At 70.0% G+C, this 15,506-nt stretch overlaps 2 protein-coding genes across 2 annotated transcripts; both read left to right on the top strand.

Moving 5' to 3' along the window:
• The first annotated feature begins 743 nt into the window (after window positions 1–743).
• CCNP (cyclin P) lies at window positions 744–7,301 on the top strand. Its single transcript, XM_073322311.1, has 9 exons — window positions 744–815; window positions 1,447–1,524; window positions 2,468–2,561; window positions 3,221–3,366; window positions 3,832–3,930; window positions 5,045–5,200; window positions 6,283–6,441; window positions 6,728–6,906; window positions 7,104–7,301. The coding sequence occupies exons 1-9, from the start codon at window positions 744–746 to the stop codon at window positions 7,279–7,281; spliced, it is 1,161 nt and encodes a 386-aa protein (XP_073178412.1). The 3' UTR covers window positions 7,282–7,301.
• A 1,918-nt stretch (window positions 7,302–9,219) lies between these two features.
• TTC9B (tetratricopeptide repeat domain 9B) lies at window positions 9,220–13,969 on the top strand. Its single transcript, XM_073321579.2, is given in 4 exon segments — window positions 9,220–9,723; window positions 9,725–9,746; window positions 12,350–12,532; window positions 12,876–13,969. Coding segments are annotated over 4 exon segments (783 nt in total). The 5' UTR covers window positions 9,220–9,234; the 3' UTR covers window positions 12,965–13,969.
• The last annotated feature ends 1,537 nt before the right edge of the window (window positions 13,970–15,506 follow it).

The raw sequence follows: 15,506 nt of genomic DNA on the forward strand, positions 1-15,506 counted from the left end.
ACCTGGATACTTAAGGAATGCCTAGAGGAAACTGAGGCACCCACCCAGTATTCAGAGAAAACATTAAGAACATTCCCACCTCGTCCCAGACACCCAGGCAGTTTGTGGCAGAGGTGGGAACAAAGTCCAACTCCCCTGAGTCTCGGCACAGGGCCCCTGCTGCCCTCCTTGCTCTGGCTGCAGACGCGCAGCACCTGCTGCCCTGGGGCTGTTCCCACAAATACTGTTCTCAAGAATTTCTGCCCCTCACTCCCGACCTACAGCCCCCTGCCCCCCAGCCCTGCCGGTGCCCCTCACTCCCAACCCGCAGCCCCTCACGTTGCCAATGGGTCTGCCCTTGCTTGGGCTGGAACTGCCGGGTGCTTTGATGACGTCCCCAAAGGGGGGAAATGCTCCCTGCTCCCCGCACTGGTCGTGCGCTGGGCCAGGCCAGGCCAGGGGCTTTTCCCGACCCTGCTGCATGCCAGGACCTCATGGTCCCCCGGGGCTGGCTGAACAGACTCAGCCCCTGGGAATGGACCCCCCTCCCTGCAGCCATGGGGGGGGGGGGTGAGCTCTATCCCTCCCCGCCCCTAGCCTGAGCCAATGGCCAGGCACTAACCTGGGCTGGGATGCACCAATAGTGTGTGGGGGCCCCCAGCTGACCCCTAACGAAGCATTAATTAGCAGGGCCAGGGCCAGGGTTAGGGCCTGCAGCTGGTGCCTTTCCCCTCCCCCACCCCCAGCTGTTCCTCTCGGGCAGGATGATGCGGGCTGCGCTGGGCCAACCCCCCAAGTACCATGAGCCGAGAGCCTGGCCCCCGCAGCAGAGAACGGTACCGGGACGCGGCCCCCGCGGGACCAGCCCAAGCCTGGGAGGCTGCTAAAGGCCACTGAGCTCCAGCCTCTCAGGGGGGTGCCCTTGGTACCCCAGGGCCTGCCCCGGGAGATTCCCCCTCCAGTAACCATGGGGGGTGCCCCCGGGGAGCCAATGTTCCCCTCCCCTATGGGGCCCGGTGGGGGGCTGTACATGGGAGGGGGGGTCTCCCTGCCCTCACCCCCGGTGAGTCAGTCTGGGCTCTTGGCCCAGATCCGCAGAAAGCGAGTTCCACCCCTCCTTGCCCATTTCGGGTTCGCTGGGCCCGGACACCTGGGTCCTGAGCATGGGGGGGGGGGGCATCCTGTGCCCATAACAAGCTCCCCTCCAGCGTCCCCCCAAAGGCTGAGGCTGGAACCCAGAAGTCCTGAACCGGCCTTCCCCTGGGGCTTTGCTGTGGGGGGCTCCCTGCTGGGGCCCAGGTTGGGGCTTCCCAGCCTCAGGGGCAAGACAAGAGGCAGCTCAGCCTGGGGGCAGCGACCTCCAGGCCACACTCTGGCTCCCAGGCCCCCTAGGGGATGTTGTGGGGTCCAGGGAACCCCCCCCATGACGGGGTCACCCCCCGACCCCCTGATGCCCGGGTCTCTCAGCAGCTGCAGGCAGAAGAGAAACGGGAGCCGCTGAAAAGCAAGAACAAGGGCATTGGCGGGGACAAGGGGGCCACAAAGGTGAGTTTGGAGCCCCTGGGTGGGGGGGCGGCGTTCACTGTCTGCACGGCCCCCACCGCCCCAGGGCTGCAGCCTCAAGAGCAGCCGGATGGGCTCTGAGGTGACCGAGCTCGGCTCCCAGCTCTGCTACTGCCACCCCGGATCTGCCCCCCAGCTATGTGCCTCAGTTTCCCCACCTGTCCCGTGGGGAGAAGGAGCCTTCCTCTGCCTGTGCAGACCGGGAGCTCCTTGGGGCAGGGCCCTGAGCTCAGTCAGGGGGGTGGGGGTGTCTGTTGGGTGCTACCGTAACACACCTAATAGGCAGGCATTGTCCAAGCTCAGACTGTGCAGGGAGGGTCACGGTGGTTTGGAGGGGTCCCCGCTGGGGCAGGAGGAAGTGTCCAAGAAGGCCCCCAGTTGGGCCAGCCCAGCGTTAGGGGGCAGCAGGGGTGGGGGGGTGCAGTGCAGTTGCCCTGAACTTTGTGGGGGTGCTGAAAATGCAGATCAGCTTCTCACCCCCCCCCAAACCTGCTGTTTGCAAACTACCAGCCCCCCAAGTGCTCGGGAAGAGTTGCTCACCCCACACAGCAGGGGGTGCTGGGGCATGTGCCCCTAGCCGCCTGCTGTGATTCTGGGGGGCGGATGGGGAGGCGTGGCCCATGCTTGGGGCGGTGAATCCCGGCAGTGTCTCGGGGCCTCTGTCCTGCCCCGGTGACAAGGGGTGTCAGCCAGGACGCCGGGGTCCTTCTCCCAAACGCCCCCAGTGCTCACAGCTGGGGCTGAGGGTCCTGGCTCTGTGTGGGGCTGCCAGGCTCGGGAGGCGGGGGGCTCGGGGTCACAGACCCGTCATCCTAGGGTGGCTGGCTCCCCCAGGGCAGTGGGGCGCTGACGGGGCGTGGGGGCGTTCTCAGCTCTCCGCCCAGGGCCCTGTGGCATTCCCGCTGCCCCCCCACCTCTCCCGCAGAAGAAGCCGCAGGGAAGCCGGGTCCGAGAGGCGGCACCAGAGAAAGCAGCAGCCGTTTGCCCCAGGGTCCCCGCGAGCCCCGTCCTGCAGGGAGGTAGGGGCCTGGCCGGAGGGGCGGGCCGTGGGGCGGGAGGCCTCAGGCCCAGGGTGCCACCAGCCAGTGCCAGCACGGGGGAGCTGCACGCCGGGCAGCCCGCGATGCACCTGCCTCTGGGGTGGAGGGGCTGGTGGGGAGCCCCGCAGCGGTGGGACCGAAGGGCCATGAGCGAAGAGTTCGCCAGCCCGGGGCGCTGGGGGGGGGCGTGGCTGGTGACCCTGTCTCTCCCCGCAGGGGACCCCGAGGGGGGGGGAGGGTGCTGCTGTCTGTGCCCGGGGCGCTGGGGGGGCATGGCTGGTGACCCCGTCTCTCCCCGCAGGGGACCCCCGGGGGGGGGAGGGTGCTGCTGTCTGTGCCCGGGGCGCTGGGGGGGGCGTGGCTGGTGACCCCGTCTCTCCCCGCAGGGGACCCCGAGGGGGGGGGACGCTGCTGTCTGTGCCTGGGGCGCTGGGGGGGGTGTGGCTGGTGACCCCGTCTCTCCCCGCAGGGGACCCCCGGGGGGGGGAGGGCGCTGCTGTCTGTTCCTGGGGCGCTGGGGGGGGCATGGCTGGTGACCCCATCTCTCCCCGCAGGGGACCCCAAGGGGGGGAGGGCGCTGCTGTCTGTGCCCGGGGCGCTGGGGGGGGCGTGGCTGGTGACCCCGTCTCTCCCCGCAGGGGGCCCCGAGGGGGGGCCGCCCGGGGGGGGCCAGCCCCTGCTCTGCGTGCCCGGGGCGCTGGCCGAGGAGCTGATGCAGGCGCTGGTGAGCCTGGGCATGGCCCTGGAGCGGGAATACGCCTTGGACATCTTCACCAGCATGATGGTGAGTGCCGGGGGGGGGAAGGGGGCAGCATGGCCGGGGGGGGGGTTAAAGGTCACGTGACAATGGCTTCCCGGCTGCCCCATGGCTAATGTCCCTGGGTGGGGGAAGCAGCTTTTTTGGGGGTTGGACCAGCCCCGCCCCCAACTACACCCATGATGAAAAATGGGGCTCCCCCCCCCAACCCTGGCAGGAGCAACCCAAAGGCCCTGGCTGATTCCTGGGTCCCATCCACAGCTCTGGGAGGGGAGTGGGGGCTAGTGGTTAGAGCAGGGGGGGCTGGGAGCCCGGACTCCTGGGTTCTCTCCCCAGCTCTGGGAGGGGAGTGGGGCTAGTGGTTAGAGCAGGGGGGGCTTGGGGCCAGGACTCCTGGGTTCTCTCCCAGCTCTGGCCCAGCCCCGTGGCATGTCCCTTCCGGCCCCTGGGCTCGGCCACTGCCCCATCCCCACGTTTCTCTCCCGTCCCCAGAGGAAACAATCCAGCTACGTCTTCCGGAGCTGGGAGGTGCCGCGCACCGTGACGGCCGAGATGCGGGCGCTCATCGTCGACTGGCTCGTGCAGGTGCATGTAGGTATCGGTGAACCCCCCCCGCTGCCCCCTGGGACCCGACGGCCCCACACCAGGCAGACCAACAACCCCCCCGGCCCTGGCAGGGTCCCTGGGCACAGAGCCTCCGGGATCAGGGGAGGGCGAAGAGGGGGTGGGGTTGGGCTGGGTTTGCCCCTGAAGGGGAGGGGCAGCCTAGGACTCCTGGGTTCTACCCCTGTGGCAGATGGTTGGGCAGGTCTCTCCCCACCTCGTGGTGCCTCAGTTTCCCCCTGCATAAAATGGGCATGTCACGGAGTCCCTGGGCGATGCTCTGGAACTGCTCCCCATGAAGCCAGTCAGGACTCTGGGGTAGTCGCCTTTCTGTGAGCAGACTGTCTTCAGGACACACAGCTCACACAGCTTCCACCTTCCTGGGTCTGACCTCCGAGCATTCAGCTTCCTCTGCCCCTCTGTGCGCTTCCCCCAGTGCGTCCGCCTAGGCGGGGTCCTGGGGAAGCCAGAGGGTCCTGCCCCCCAACTCCGCAGACAGACGTGACTCTCAGCCAGCCAGTAAAACAGAAGGTTTATTAGACGACAGGAACATGGTCTAAAACAGAGCTTGCAGGTGCAGAGAACGGGACCCCTCAGCTGGGTCCATTTTGGGGGGCAGTGAGCCAGACAACCACGTCTGCACTTCACTCCATGTCCCAGCCAGCCCCAAACTGAAACTCCCTCCAGCCCCTCCTCCTCTGGGCTTTGTTCCTTTCCCGGGCCAGGTGGTCACCTGATTCCTTTGTTCTCCAACCCTTTAGCTCTCACCTCGCAGGGGGAAGGGCCCAGGCCATCAGTTGCCAAGAAACAGGGTGTCGGCCATTGTCTGTGTCCAGACTCCTGCACACACCTGCCCTCTAGGGCTCTGCAATGATCATACACCCTTACCCCACCACCTAGAGACTTAAGAACTGCCTGGGGGAAACTGAGGCACCCCCATACTATTCAGAGGAAACATTAAGAAGAGTCCCACTTCGTCACAGGGCAATAATTCCCCCGCCCCCAGGGGATAAAGAGATCACACTCAGTGCCCCCCCACCGGCACCATCGCCCTGTCCCTGTGCCCCCATTTTCGGTTGCTCTGGTGACCCGGTCCCCCCAGGAGTACCTGGGCCTGGCGGACGACACGCTCTACCTGGCCGTCTACCTGATGAACGCCTACATGAAGGTGGCGCGAGTGAGGGTCCCGGCCCTGCAGCTGCTGGGCATCACCTGCCTCTTCGTGGCCTGCAAAGTGGAGGAGTGCACCTTCCCCGAGGTAAGGCAGGGCGTCCGGACGCCTGGGTTCCTCCCTGGCTCTGGTGGGCTAGAGCAGGAGGGGCTGGGAGCCAGGACTCCTGGGTTCTCTCCCTGGCTGTGGGAGGGGGGTGGAGTGTCACGGACTCTCAGGTCATGCCCACTCTTGGCCCGTGCAGTCCCTGGGGGGAACCCCCTTCAGTGAGACAGCCCTTCTTGGGGGTCCACTCTCTCCCGGGGGTCCAGCCCTTGCACCTCCTGGAGCTGCACCTCTACGAGCCTTAGCACCCCTCTTTCTCACCGTGGGCCCCCTCAGGGAGTCCACTCGCTCTGGCCCCCCGGGGCCTCCACTCCCAGAGGGAATGATGCCTCCCTGTTCTCTAGCCTGGAGCGATTCTCAGCTGGGGTAAAACAGGAGGGTTTATTGAGAGTCCGAACCCAGCACAGAAACCTCGCCTGGCCTCCCTCAGCCCAGCACATCCCAGTCTCTCCTGCGTCCAGGGGGGCTCTGCCTGCTCCCCCTCTCCAGCCCCGAGCCCCCCTGCTTCCCAGCTGGGCCCCTCAGATTCCCCGGCTCTGTCCATTGTCTCTTCTCTAGGTAAACAGGGTCACCTGGGCCCCTCTCCCCTCTTTTGTCCTCTGGCCCCTCTGGCTGGGACCAGCTGGTCAGGTCACCGGGGTCCTCTCCCCACAGCCCATTGTCCCCCCACTGGCCAGACCTGGCTGGGACTCCCGAGCTGGGCCTCTGGGTCCCCAGGTCCCCAGTCGCCGGGGTCTCCATTCTCCAGGCCATTGGCCGGGGTCCCAAGGTCCTTCGCCGGTCCTGTGTCCCCCACAAACTCCCTCTCCCCTCCCCTCGTTAAACCCGTAACACCCAGGGAAACAGAGTCCCACCCCTGGAAAACACGGAAAAAACAAGAAAATCCCCCACTTCGTCACACGGGGTCTAGTGGTTAGAGCAGGGCGCTGGGAGCCGGGACTCCTGGGCTCTGTTGTTTCTAGGAGGGGCTGGGGGAGGCTGGCTGCTGTTCCGGCCGCAGGAGCTGCTGGGGGGCTGGGAGGTGAGATGTGGGGGCGCCCGGCCCAGCCCTGCTTCCCTTGCAGCCGGCCGAGCTCTGCTTCATGACCGAGGACTCGTTCAGCCGCCGGGAGCTGCTGCGCATGGAGCGCAAGGTCCTGTCCCGCCTCAACTTCCAGCTGCATTTCACCAGCCCCCTGCACCTGCTGCGGCTGCTGGCGGCCCTGGGCCACTGTGGCCCGAAGGTGAGCGCCGGGTCTGGGGTCTTGCTGCGGCCGCAGGCTGGGGAGCTGGGCAGGGCGGGGAGCCAGGACTCCTGGGTTCTATCCCTGGCTCTGGGCGGGGAGTGGGGTCTAGTGGTTAGAGCAGGGGGGGCTGGGAGCCAGGACTCCTGGGTTCTATCCCTGGCTCTGGGCGGGGAGTGGGGGCTAGGGGTAGGCGGGGGGCGCTGGGTTTCCCAGGGGCGGGGGGCGCTGGGTTTCCCAGGGGCGGGGGGCGCTGTGGACCGGTCTGACCCGTGTGCCCCCCCAGGTCCATCACCTGGCCATGTACTTCATGGAGCTGTGTCTGATGGAGGCAGACTGTGTGGCGTTCGAGCCGGCCCAGCTGGCTGCGGCTGCCCTGGGCCTGGCGCAGCGGGTTCTGCAGGAGGCGGGCGCCGGGGGCTTGGGCACCGGGCCGGAGGGCTCCACGCAGCTCTGCCTCTACAGGTGGGTGACGTGGGTGCAGGCGTGGGGGTGGGGGGGGAATCCCTGAAATGCGGCCGGCAGAAGCTCCAGCTGTCTGGGGCCCAGGTGGGCCACGGAGCCACAGGCCCTGTGCTGGACAGGAGGGTGGGGGGTTCCCCGCAGCGGGGGGTGGGGGGGTTCCCGCCGTGGGTGACGCCCTCCCCCGGCTCTCGTTGCAGCGAAGAGGCGCTCGGTGCTGTACATTGCTCCATGGCCAGGGCCGCGCTCCGGGCCGGCGGCTCCACCCTCCAGGCCGTGTTCCTGAAATACTCGCGCCCCCAGAAGCTGGGGGCCAGCACCAGCCCGGCCATCGCCACCTCCGACTACCTCGCCCGCTGCCGGAGCCAGGCACCCTGAGCCCGGCGGGGAAGGGCCTGGGCATCTCCGGGATTCCCAGCTGCTCTGGGGGGGTGTCTGTGACTGGTGATTGGCCCCTGCTAGGGAAGGGGGCCGGGCGGGCCGTGGGGCTGTTGCACAGCTGGGGTGCAGAAAGGGGGGTGCAGGGGGACGGGTGGGTTTTCTCTAAGCCTGCCCCCCGTCTCCCTCTGTGCCCCTCGGCTCTGGGTGGAGGGGGCTGGGCCATGGGCCTGTGGCAGCCCTGAGGGGGCTGGGATCGGGGCGGGGGCAGCATCCCCAGGCTGGCTCCCAGCCCCCCCCACCCCCCCGCACAGGCCTCCAAAAAAAAAAAAAAAAAAAAAGAACAGGAAAAAAGCAGCTGGTGGGATAAGAAACAGGCCGGGCGCGTTTGTCGAATAAAGTGAGTTTTAATCCCCCTGGAGCCAGCTGCTCGCCGGGTGTGACTGGGGGGGGCCGCCCCAGAGGGGCCCCCCCAGCTCCAGCTGCGCAGCCCTTGGCCCAGGCTGCCAGCAGGGGCAGGTTTCTGGTGGTTTCCCTGGGCGGGGGGAGGGACTCTGCCCCCCAGAGAACGGGTGGGTCAGACCAGGCCCTGCTTGTCTGCACAACGGGGTCCAGCACGAGGGTCCGGCATGAGGTCCCGGCACGCCGGGGGCTGCGGGGCGGGAGTGAGGGGCGCCGGCAGAGCTGGGGCGCGCCGGGGGCTGCGGGGCGGGGAGTGAGAGGCACCGGCAGAGCTGGGGGGGAGCAGGGGGCTGCGGGGCGGGAGTGAGGGGCGCCGGCAGAGCTGGGGGCTCGGGGGGCTGCGGGGCGGGAGTGAGGGGCGCCGTCAGAGCTGGGGGGGGCTCAGGGGGCTGCGGGGCGGGAGTGAGGGGGCGCTGGGGGCTGCGGGGCGGGAGTGAGGGGCGCCGGCAGGGCTGGGGGGGCGCCGGGGGCTGCGGGGCGGGAGTGAGGGGCGCCGGCAGGGCTGGGGGGGAGCAGGGGGCTGCGGGGCGGGAGTGAGGGGCGCCGGCAGGGCTGGGGGGGAGCAGGGGGCTGCGGGGCGGGAGTGAGGGGCGCCGTCAGAGCTGGGGGGTTCGGGGGGCTGTGGGGCGGGAGTGAGGGGCACCGTCAGAGCTGGGGGGGGCTCAGGGGGCTGCGGGGCGGGAGTGAGGGGACGCTGGGGGCTGCGGGGTGGGAGTGAGGGGCGCCGCAGGGCTGGGGGGGCAGGGGGCTGCGGGGCGGGAGTGAGGGGCGCCGGCAGGGCTGGGGGGCAGGGGGCTGCGGGGCGGGAGTGAGGGGCGCCGGCAGGGCTGGGGGGGCACCGGGGGCTGCGGGGCGGGAGTGAGGGGCGCCGGCAGGGCTGGGGGGGAGCAGGGGGCTGCGGGGCGGGAGTGAGGGGCGCCGGCAGGGGGCTGCGGGGCGGGAGTGAGGGGCGCCGGCAGGGCTGGGGGGGGCAGGGGGCTGCGGGGCGGGAGTGAGGGGCGCCGGCAGGGCTGGGGGGGCACCGGGGGCTGCGGGGCGGGAGTGAGGGGCGCCGGCAGGGCTGGGGGGAGCAGGGGGCTGCGGGGCGGGAGTGAGGGGCGCCGGCAGGGGGCTGCGGGGCGGGAGTGAGGGGCGCCGGCAGGGCTGGGGGGGAGCCCAGGGCTGGGCTAGTGGTTAGTTTGGGGGGGGTGGATGCTTACAGGGCCCCACTGTGCAAGGTGCCAGGCGCACACACACGTGTCTTCTCTCAGCTCTTCTCCCCCCCCGCCCCCCCCAGCCCTGGAGGCGCTTTGGGGGAGCCTGGAGAGGCTGCAGGTTGTGACTCAGGCGTGCCGGAACAATTGCCCGGCAGGGGAGGGTTTGCAAAGGGGAGGGCCCCGGATTAATTCCCCGATCACGCCCCCCCCCCCCCCCGGCCGAAAGGGACTCCTGGCTTTTTAACATGGAGACATCTAAGGTCAGCGCTGCTGCGTGCGATGGGATATTCCCACAATGCATCTGGGGAAGCTTTCCGGTGCTGTTGCTGCAGAGCCAGCCGGCGCCTCGTCCTCGCTGCTCCCCCCGCCGGAGTCACAGCCTGGCCAGGGCCCCCCCCAGCCCCCATCCGCTGTCTGCACAGCACACCCCCCCGGCTCGTCCCCCGGCTTTCCCCTCCGCCCGGCATGCTCGCTGCCTCTGAGCAGGGCCATGGAGGAGCCGGGCCAGGGCTGCCCCGAGGCTGGTGGGGGGCACCGGGCCCGCGCTGAGGAGGGCGCGGCGGAGAGCCAGATCCGGAAGGCCGTGGAGTTCAAGGCGGAAGGGAACCGCTGCTACAAGGAGAAGAAATTCCGGGAGGCCATCGGGAAATACCACCGCGCCCTGCTGCAGCTCAAGGGGGTGCAGGGCCGGGCAGGGGCAGCCAGCCCGGAGCAGAGCCCGCCGGACCCGGGGCGGTGCCCGCTGACGGAGGAGCAGCTGCGGCTGGTGGAGAGCACCGAGGTGGGAGTGTTACGACAGCCTGACGGGTAGGTGCTGACCCCGGGGCTGTGGGGGACGGACAGACTAGTTACAGCTCATTCCCCCACCTGTCACTTGGCAGAGCCACCATCCGTGGCGGGGAGACCCCCCCTGCCAGGTAGACATGGGACCGGATTCTGATCCCAGCCCTTCCCCAGCTCAATCCGGAGTCACTCCTGCCTGCGATGGGTCAGGGCTGGTTCTGATCCCAGCCCCCCCTGCCGAGGTCAATCCGGAGTCACTCCTGCCTGCGATGGGTCAGGGCTGGTTCTGATCCCAGCCCCCCTGCCGAGGTCAATCCGGAGTCACTCCTGCCTGCGATGGGGCTGGAGTGTCACTCCAGCGGCGCGGCGTTACCAGGGGCTGCTCAGTGGGGCTGGTACCTCTTGCTTTCGAGCCCCACTGCGAATTGACTGACAGGGCCCAGGCAAGGGCTGCCGTCCGGCTGGGGTCAGTCAGGAGGTGGGCCCCAGAGCTGGGTTGAGGGTTGGGCCTGTATGACATGGGGCCTTGCCCCATGGGCAGCTGTTTACACTGGTGCGCCATGCCCCCTGGCACTTCGCACAAGTGTTTACTGGTGCAAAGCATGAGCGAAACACCCGTGGGAGCAGCCGAGCCGGGGGTCCTGGGCTTCTAGCATCTCCGCGTTGGCGTGTGAGGTGCCCTGCCAGAGCCCCATTGCCGCAACTTGTGCAGCCCGCCGCGGGACCGGCCAAGGGCAGCCCAGGGCCCAGCAGGGGGATGGGGACCCAGGTGGCCGGGCGATGGGGAGGGTCGGGGTCCTGCAGTTCGCAGCTCCCAACGCCCCGGCCACGTGCGTCCGCCTGTCACCGAGTCGGGCCGCGGGGGGAAGCCCCAGGGAACCGCCTCGTCCAGCCCCCATGCAGGCTCCAGAGAGCGGGGCCCTGGGCCGCAGCTGGGACCCACGTGTGCCAGGCCACAGGGGACCCCACGGGAGCCTCTCGTGAGCAATTCCCCAGGGGACCCCACGTGGCTGCAGGGTGGGGCAGAGGCTGCCTGGGAAACACTTTTGTTTTCAATTGACTCCCATCCTGTGGCCAGCCCCTCACCTGGGATACTAGGGGCTGTGGGTCGGGAGTGAGGGGCACCGGCAGGGCTGGGGGGGAGCCCAGGGTTGGGGTAGCAGGGGCTGTGGGTCAGGAGTGAGGGGCACCGGCGGGGCAGGGGGGAGCCCAGGGCCGGGGTAGCAGGGGCTGTGGGTCAGGAGTGAGGGGCACCGGCAGGGCTGGGGGGGAGCCCAGGGTTGGGGTAGCAGGGGCTGCGGGTCGGGAGTGAGGGGCACCGGCAGGGCTGGGGGCAGGGGGGAGCCCAGGGCTGGGGTAGCAGGGGCTGCGGGTCGGGAGTGAGGGGCACCGGCAGGGCTGGGGGCAGGGGGGAGCCCAGGGCCGGGGTAGCAGGGGCTGCGGGTCGGGAGTGAGGGGCACTGGCGGGGCAGGGGGGAGCCCAGGGCCGGGGTAGCAGGGGCTGCGGGTCGGAGTGAGGGGCACTGGCGGGGCAGGGGGAGCCCAGGGCCGGGGTAGCAGGGGCTGCGGGTCGGGAGTGAGGGGCACTGGCAGGGCTGGGGGCAGGGGGGAGCCCAGGGCCGGGGTAGCAGGGGCTGCGGGTCGGGAGTGAGGGGCACCGGCAGGGCTGGGGGGGAGCCCAGGGCCGGGGTAGCAGGGGCTGCGGGTCGGGAATGAGGGGCACTGGCAGGGCTGGGGGGCAGGGGGGAGCCCAGGGCCGGGGTAGCAGGGGCTGTGGGTCGGGAGTGAGGGCACCGGCAGGGCAGGGGGGAGCCCAGGGCCGGGGTAGCAGGGGCTGCGGGTCGGGAGTGAGGGGCACCGGCAGGGCTGGGGGGCAGGGGGAGCCCAGGGCCGGGGTAGCAGGGGCTGCGGGTCGGGAGTGAGGGGCACTGGCGGGGCAGGGGGGAGCCCAGGGCCGGGGTAGCAGGGGCTGCGGGTTGGGAGTGAGGGGCACCGGCGGGGCAGGGGGGAGCCCAGGGCCGGGGTAGCAGGGGCTGCGGGTCGGGAGTGAGGGGCACCGGCAGGGCTGGGGGCAGGGGGGAGCCCAGGGCCGGGGTAGCAGGGGCTGCGGGTCGGGGAGTGAGGGGCACCGGCAGGCTGGGGGGGAGCCCAGGGCCGGGGTAGCAGGGGCTGCGGGTCGGGAATGAGGGGCACTGGCAGGGCTGGGGGGCAGGGGGGAGCCCAGGGCCGGGGTAGCAGGGCTGTGGGTCGGGAGTGAGGGGCACCGCAGGGCAGGGGGGAGCCCAGGGCTGGGGTAGCAGGGGCTGCGGGTCGGGAGTGAGGGGCACCGGCAGGGCTGGGGGGCAGGGGGGAGCCCAGGGCCGGGGTAGCAGGGGCTGCGGGTCGGGAGTGAGGGGCACCGGCAGGGCTGGGGGGGAGCCCAGGGCCGGGGTAGCAGGGGCTGCGGGTCGGGAGGTGAGGGGCACCGGCAGGGCTGGGGGGCGGGGGGGAGCCCTGAGCTGGGGACCAGGAAGGTAACGAATGGAGCTCGGCTCCCCTGGGTCCCAGCCACGCAGGGGTCAGGGCGCGGCGGGCGAGGGTGGGCGTCCCGTCCCCAGCCCCACTGACGGCCCCTCTGCCCTGCCCAGCCTGCCTGCTGCAGTCAGAGCTGGTGAACTACGAGCGGGTGCGGGAATATTGCCTGAAAGTGCTGGAGAAACAAGGCAGCAACTTCAAAGCCACGTACCGGGCGGGCATCGCCTCCTACCACCTGGGGGACTACGCCCGCGCCCTGCTCTACCTGAAGGAGGCCAAGAGCCGGGAGCCCGCAGGTGAGCGGCCGGAGCAAGCGCCATGCATGGCCTCGGTCCTGCTACGGGGCGCTGGGCTGCCGGGAGCGGGCGGGGGCTCAGCGTGGGGGGGTCTCCCCTGGCAGGCAGGGCTGGTCCCATGGGGCGCTGGGGGGGCGGGGGCTCAGCGGGGGGGGTCTCCCCTGGCAGGCAGGGCTGGTCCCATGGGGCGCTGGGGGGGCGGGGGCTCAGCGGGGGGGGGGTCTCCCCTGGCAGACAGAGCCGGCCCCATGGGGCACTGGGGGGGTGGGGGCGCTCGGGGGGCAGGGTGGGGGGCGGGGGCTGGGCGTGAATTTCCCCCTGAGCCCTTTCCCCTTTTCCCCAGACACCAATGTCCTGCGTTACATCCAGCTGACGGAGCTGAAGATCCTGCGTCGGGGGCAGCGGGACGGCTACAAGGAGCTGATTGCATAGGGCCCCCGCGGCCCCCCGGGCAGAGCGCTTGGTGCCCGGCAGTCTCCTCGTTTCCTTTCCCCCCCACGAGGAGGCGGCTGGGGGGCTCTGGGGGGGGGTGAGTCCTAATGCACGATGACCCCCATGCCCCGCCTGGGGCAGATCCCCCCTGGCCCCCCCAGTGATGCCAGGGGGAGCCCCCACAGCTCTGGTGAGGGGATAAATTGACCCCATGGCATCAAGCAAATTGTCCCCCCATGGCTTCCTGGGGGGGACATCTGTGGTGGGGGGACGGCACCCCCCCCCCCAGAACACACAAGCAGCCTGCCTGGTGGTGGTTGCAGCCCCTGGTCTGTGAGACTGCCCCCCCACCCCAGCCCCATAGTGGAATTTGATGGGGTGGGACCCACCTTCCCCCCAGGGTTGTTATGGCAAGAGGGGTGATGGGAAGGGGGGACGTCTGCAGAACCAGATTTTCCCCCTCCCCCCCACAGGGCCCAACTCCCCTGCCCCACCTGGCATGGAGCCCCTCCTTTCACCACCCCATGCCCCACCAGTGCTGGGGGCAGAGCCCACCGCCCCACCCCGCCAGTGCCAGTTGCTGCCCCCCCCACGCAGCTGATGGTGATTTCTCCCCCCCCCCCAAATTCACAGCACGCCATGGGGCCGCTGGGCTCGTTTCCCTCCCTGCCCCCCTGTGGGGCCCAGCCCCCCACGAACAAGGCTGCCCCCTGCCCCCAACATGGGCCACGCAGGATCCCAGGGGCGGGGGCTACAGAAGGGTGACGGGAGGAAGAGGCCAAACCCCCCCCCCCAGCTGCCCCCTGCCCCACCTCTGACCGAGGAGCCGTAGAGCAGCTGGGCCTGTGCTGGGAGTGACGTGGGGCCTGCGGGGGGTGACGTGGGGGGCAGAGACCCGGGGGCTGCATGTGGGGCGGCCGTGGACTATGGCATCGCTGTGATTTCTTGTCAAGGGTTTATTCTCCCTCCCCCACCGTAGACGCTATAAAATCCGTGTTGATTTTCTCCTGTCCTCCCTTTATTTCTGCTCTGGGGGGGACCGGGATCGGGGGCGCTGTACCGGGGGCTGCCCGGCTGGTGTCGCCAGCGTGGCCCAAGGACGTTGCCCCTGACCCTGCCCAGGGCCGGCAGCATCGGGCCTTTTCCTTAATCCGCCGTGGGCCTTGGCCCCAGGCAGCCGCAGCAGTCGGAGAACGGCCTGGAGTTTGCCTGAGTCTGCAGGCAGCCTGCCGGCCCGGCGGTGGGGCACTGCCCATTCCCACCAAGCCTGGGGCTGCTCCCAGGGGGGCAGGGCATCAGGGTGGGAGTGTGGATCACGCCTCAGGCCCCCATCCCTGGGGCCGGGAGCATGCGCCTGGCTCTGCGGGGGACGGTCCTGGCGTCTCGGTGGCGTTCCGGCCCAGCCCGGGGGGATTGGGGGGAGACCGGACAGGCCGGCCTAGGGGCGTGTGGGGCTGGCAGGGCAGAGTGGGCCCTGGCCAGGGCGAGGCCCAGCACCCAGCCTCCTGCGTGGAGGGACGGGACGGCCACAGCTAGAAGCCCTACACCCCAGGCCGTGCCCAGAGCCGGGTGGTGAACCCAGGAGTCCTGGCTCCCAGCTGCCCCCCCCCCCCCCCGCTCTGACCACTAGAAGGGGGGATCAGGCCCCAGGCATGGAGGGGGGGACGCTGCGTTTCCCAGCATGGCCCAACCTGGGGGAGGACTGGGGGGGGTGGGGGAGGGGGGGGGCTATTCCGCCCCCAGCCAGTCAGCAGCGATGCTCTTGTCACCCTCTATGGTAACCATGGCAACACAGCTGAGCTGGACCCTAAGGCTCCCCCCAGCTGCAAGGCAGAGGAGGGGGGGATGTGAGCCAGGACGCCTGGGTTCTCTCCCAGCTCTGGGAGGGGCGTGGGGGTCTAGTGGTTAGAGCAGGGGAGGCTGGGAGCCAGGACGCCTGGGTTCTCTCCCAGCTCTGGGAGGGGCGTGGGGGTCTAGTGGTTAGAGCAGGGGGGCTGGGAGCCAGGACGCCTGGGTTCTCTCCCAGCTCTGGGAGGGGAGTGGGGGGTCTAGTGGTTAGAGCAGGGGGGGCTGGGAGCCAGGACGCCTGGGTTCTCTCCCAGCTCTGGGAGGGGAGTGGGGGGTCTAGTGGTTAGAGCAGGGGGGGCTGGGAGCCAGGACGCCTGGGTTCTCTCCCAGCTCTGGGAGGGGGCTGGGAGCCAGGCCTCACTGGCGGGTGGGATTGCCGGGCCCTGCCTGCCCCCTCGTGGCCATGGGCAGTACTGCAGCAGGCCCAGAGGCTGGGAGTTGTTGGGGTCCAGGGGCAGCACTTGGGGTGATCCCTCGGGAATCAGGATGCAGCAGCAAGCGCCCGACGGGTGCACGGTTGGCCTGGCCGATCCCACGGGGCACTGGGGCTTTGGGGGCAGGACAGGGCTGGCCTGGGCCCAGCACTGGTGGTGTCAGGGTTTAGTCAGGCCCCGCCCTGTGCAGGATCAGGGCCGTGGCTCAGCCCCTGGGCACGAGGGCTGGCACAGGATGTGCAGGGGCAGCGCCGGGCACC

The sequence above is a fragment of the Lepidochelys kempii genome, chromosome 23 (genome assembly GCF_965140285.1).
Source record: "Lepidochelys kempii isolate rLepKem1 chromosome 23, rLepKem1.hap1, whole genome shotgun sequence".
NCBI classification, from domain to species: domain Eukaryota; kingdom Metazoa; phylum Chordata; order Testudines; family Cheloniidae; genus Lepidochelys; species Lepidochelys kempii.

What these genes read in the sequence shown, in the direction of transcription:
- CCNP (XM_073322311.1), top strand. Translation starts at nt 744, where the DNA reads ATGATGCGGGCTGCGCTGGGCCAACCCCCCAAGTACCATGAGCCGAGA. An exon ending in GGGACAAGGGGGCCACAAAG is followed by an intron (nt 1,525 to 2,467) that starts GTGAGTTTGGAG and finishes CCTCTCCCGCAG; the next exon opens with AAGAAGCCGCAGGGAAGCCG. An exon ending in GAGCCCCGTCCTGCAGGGAG is followed by an intron (nt 2,562 to 3,220) that starts GTAGGGGCCTGG and finishes CTCTCCCCGCAG; the next exon opens with GGGGCCCCGAGGGGGGGCCG.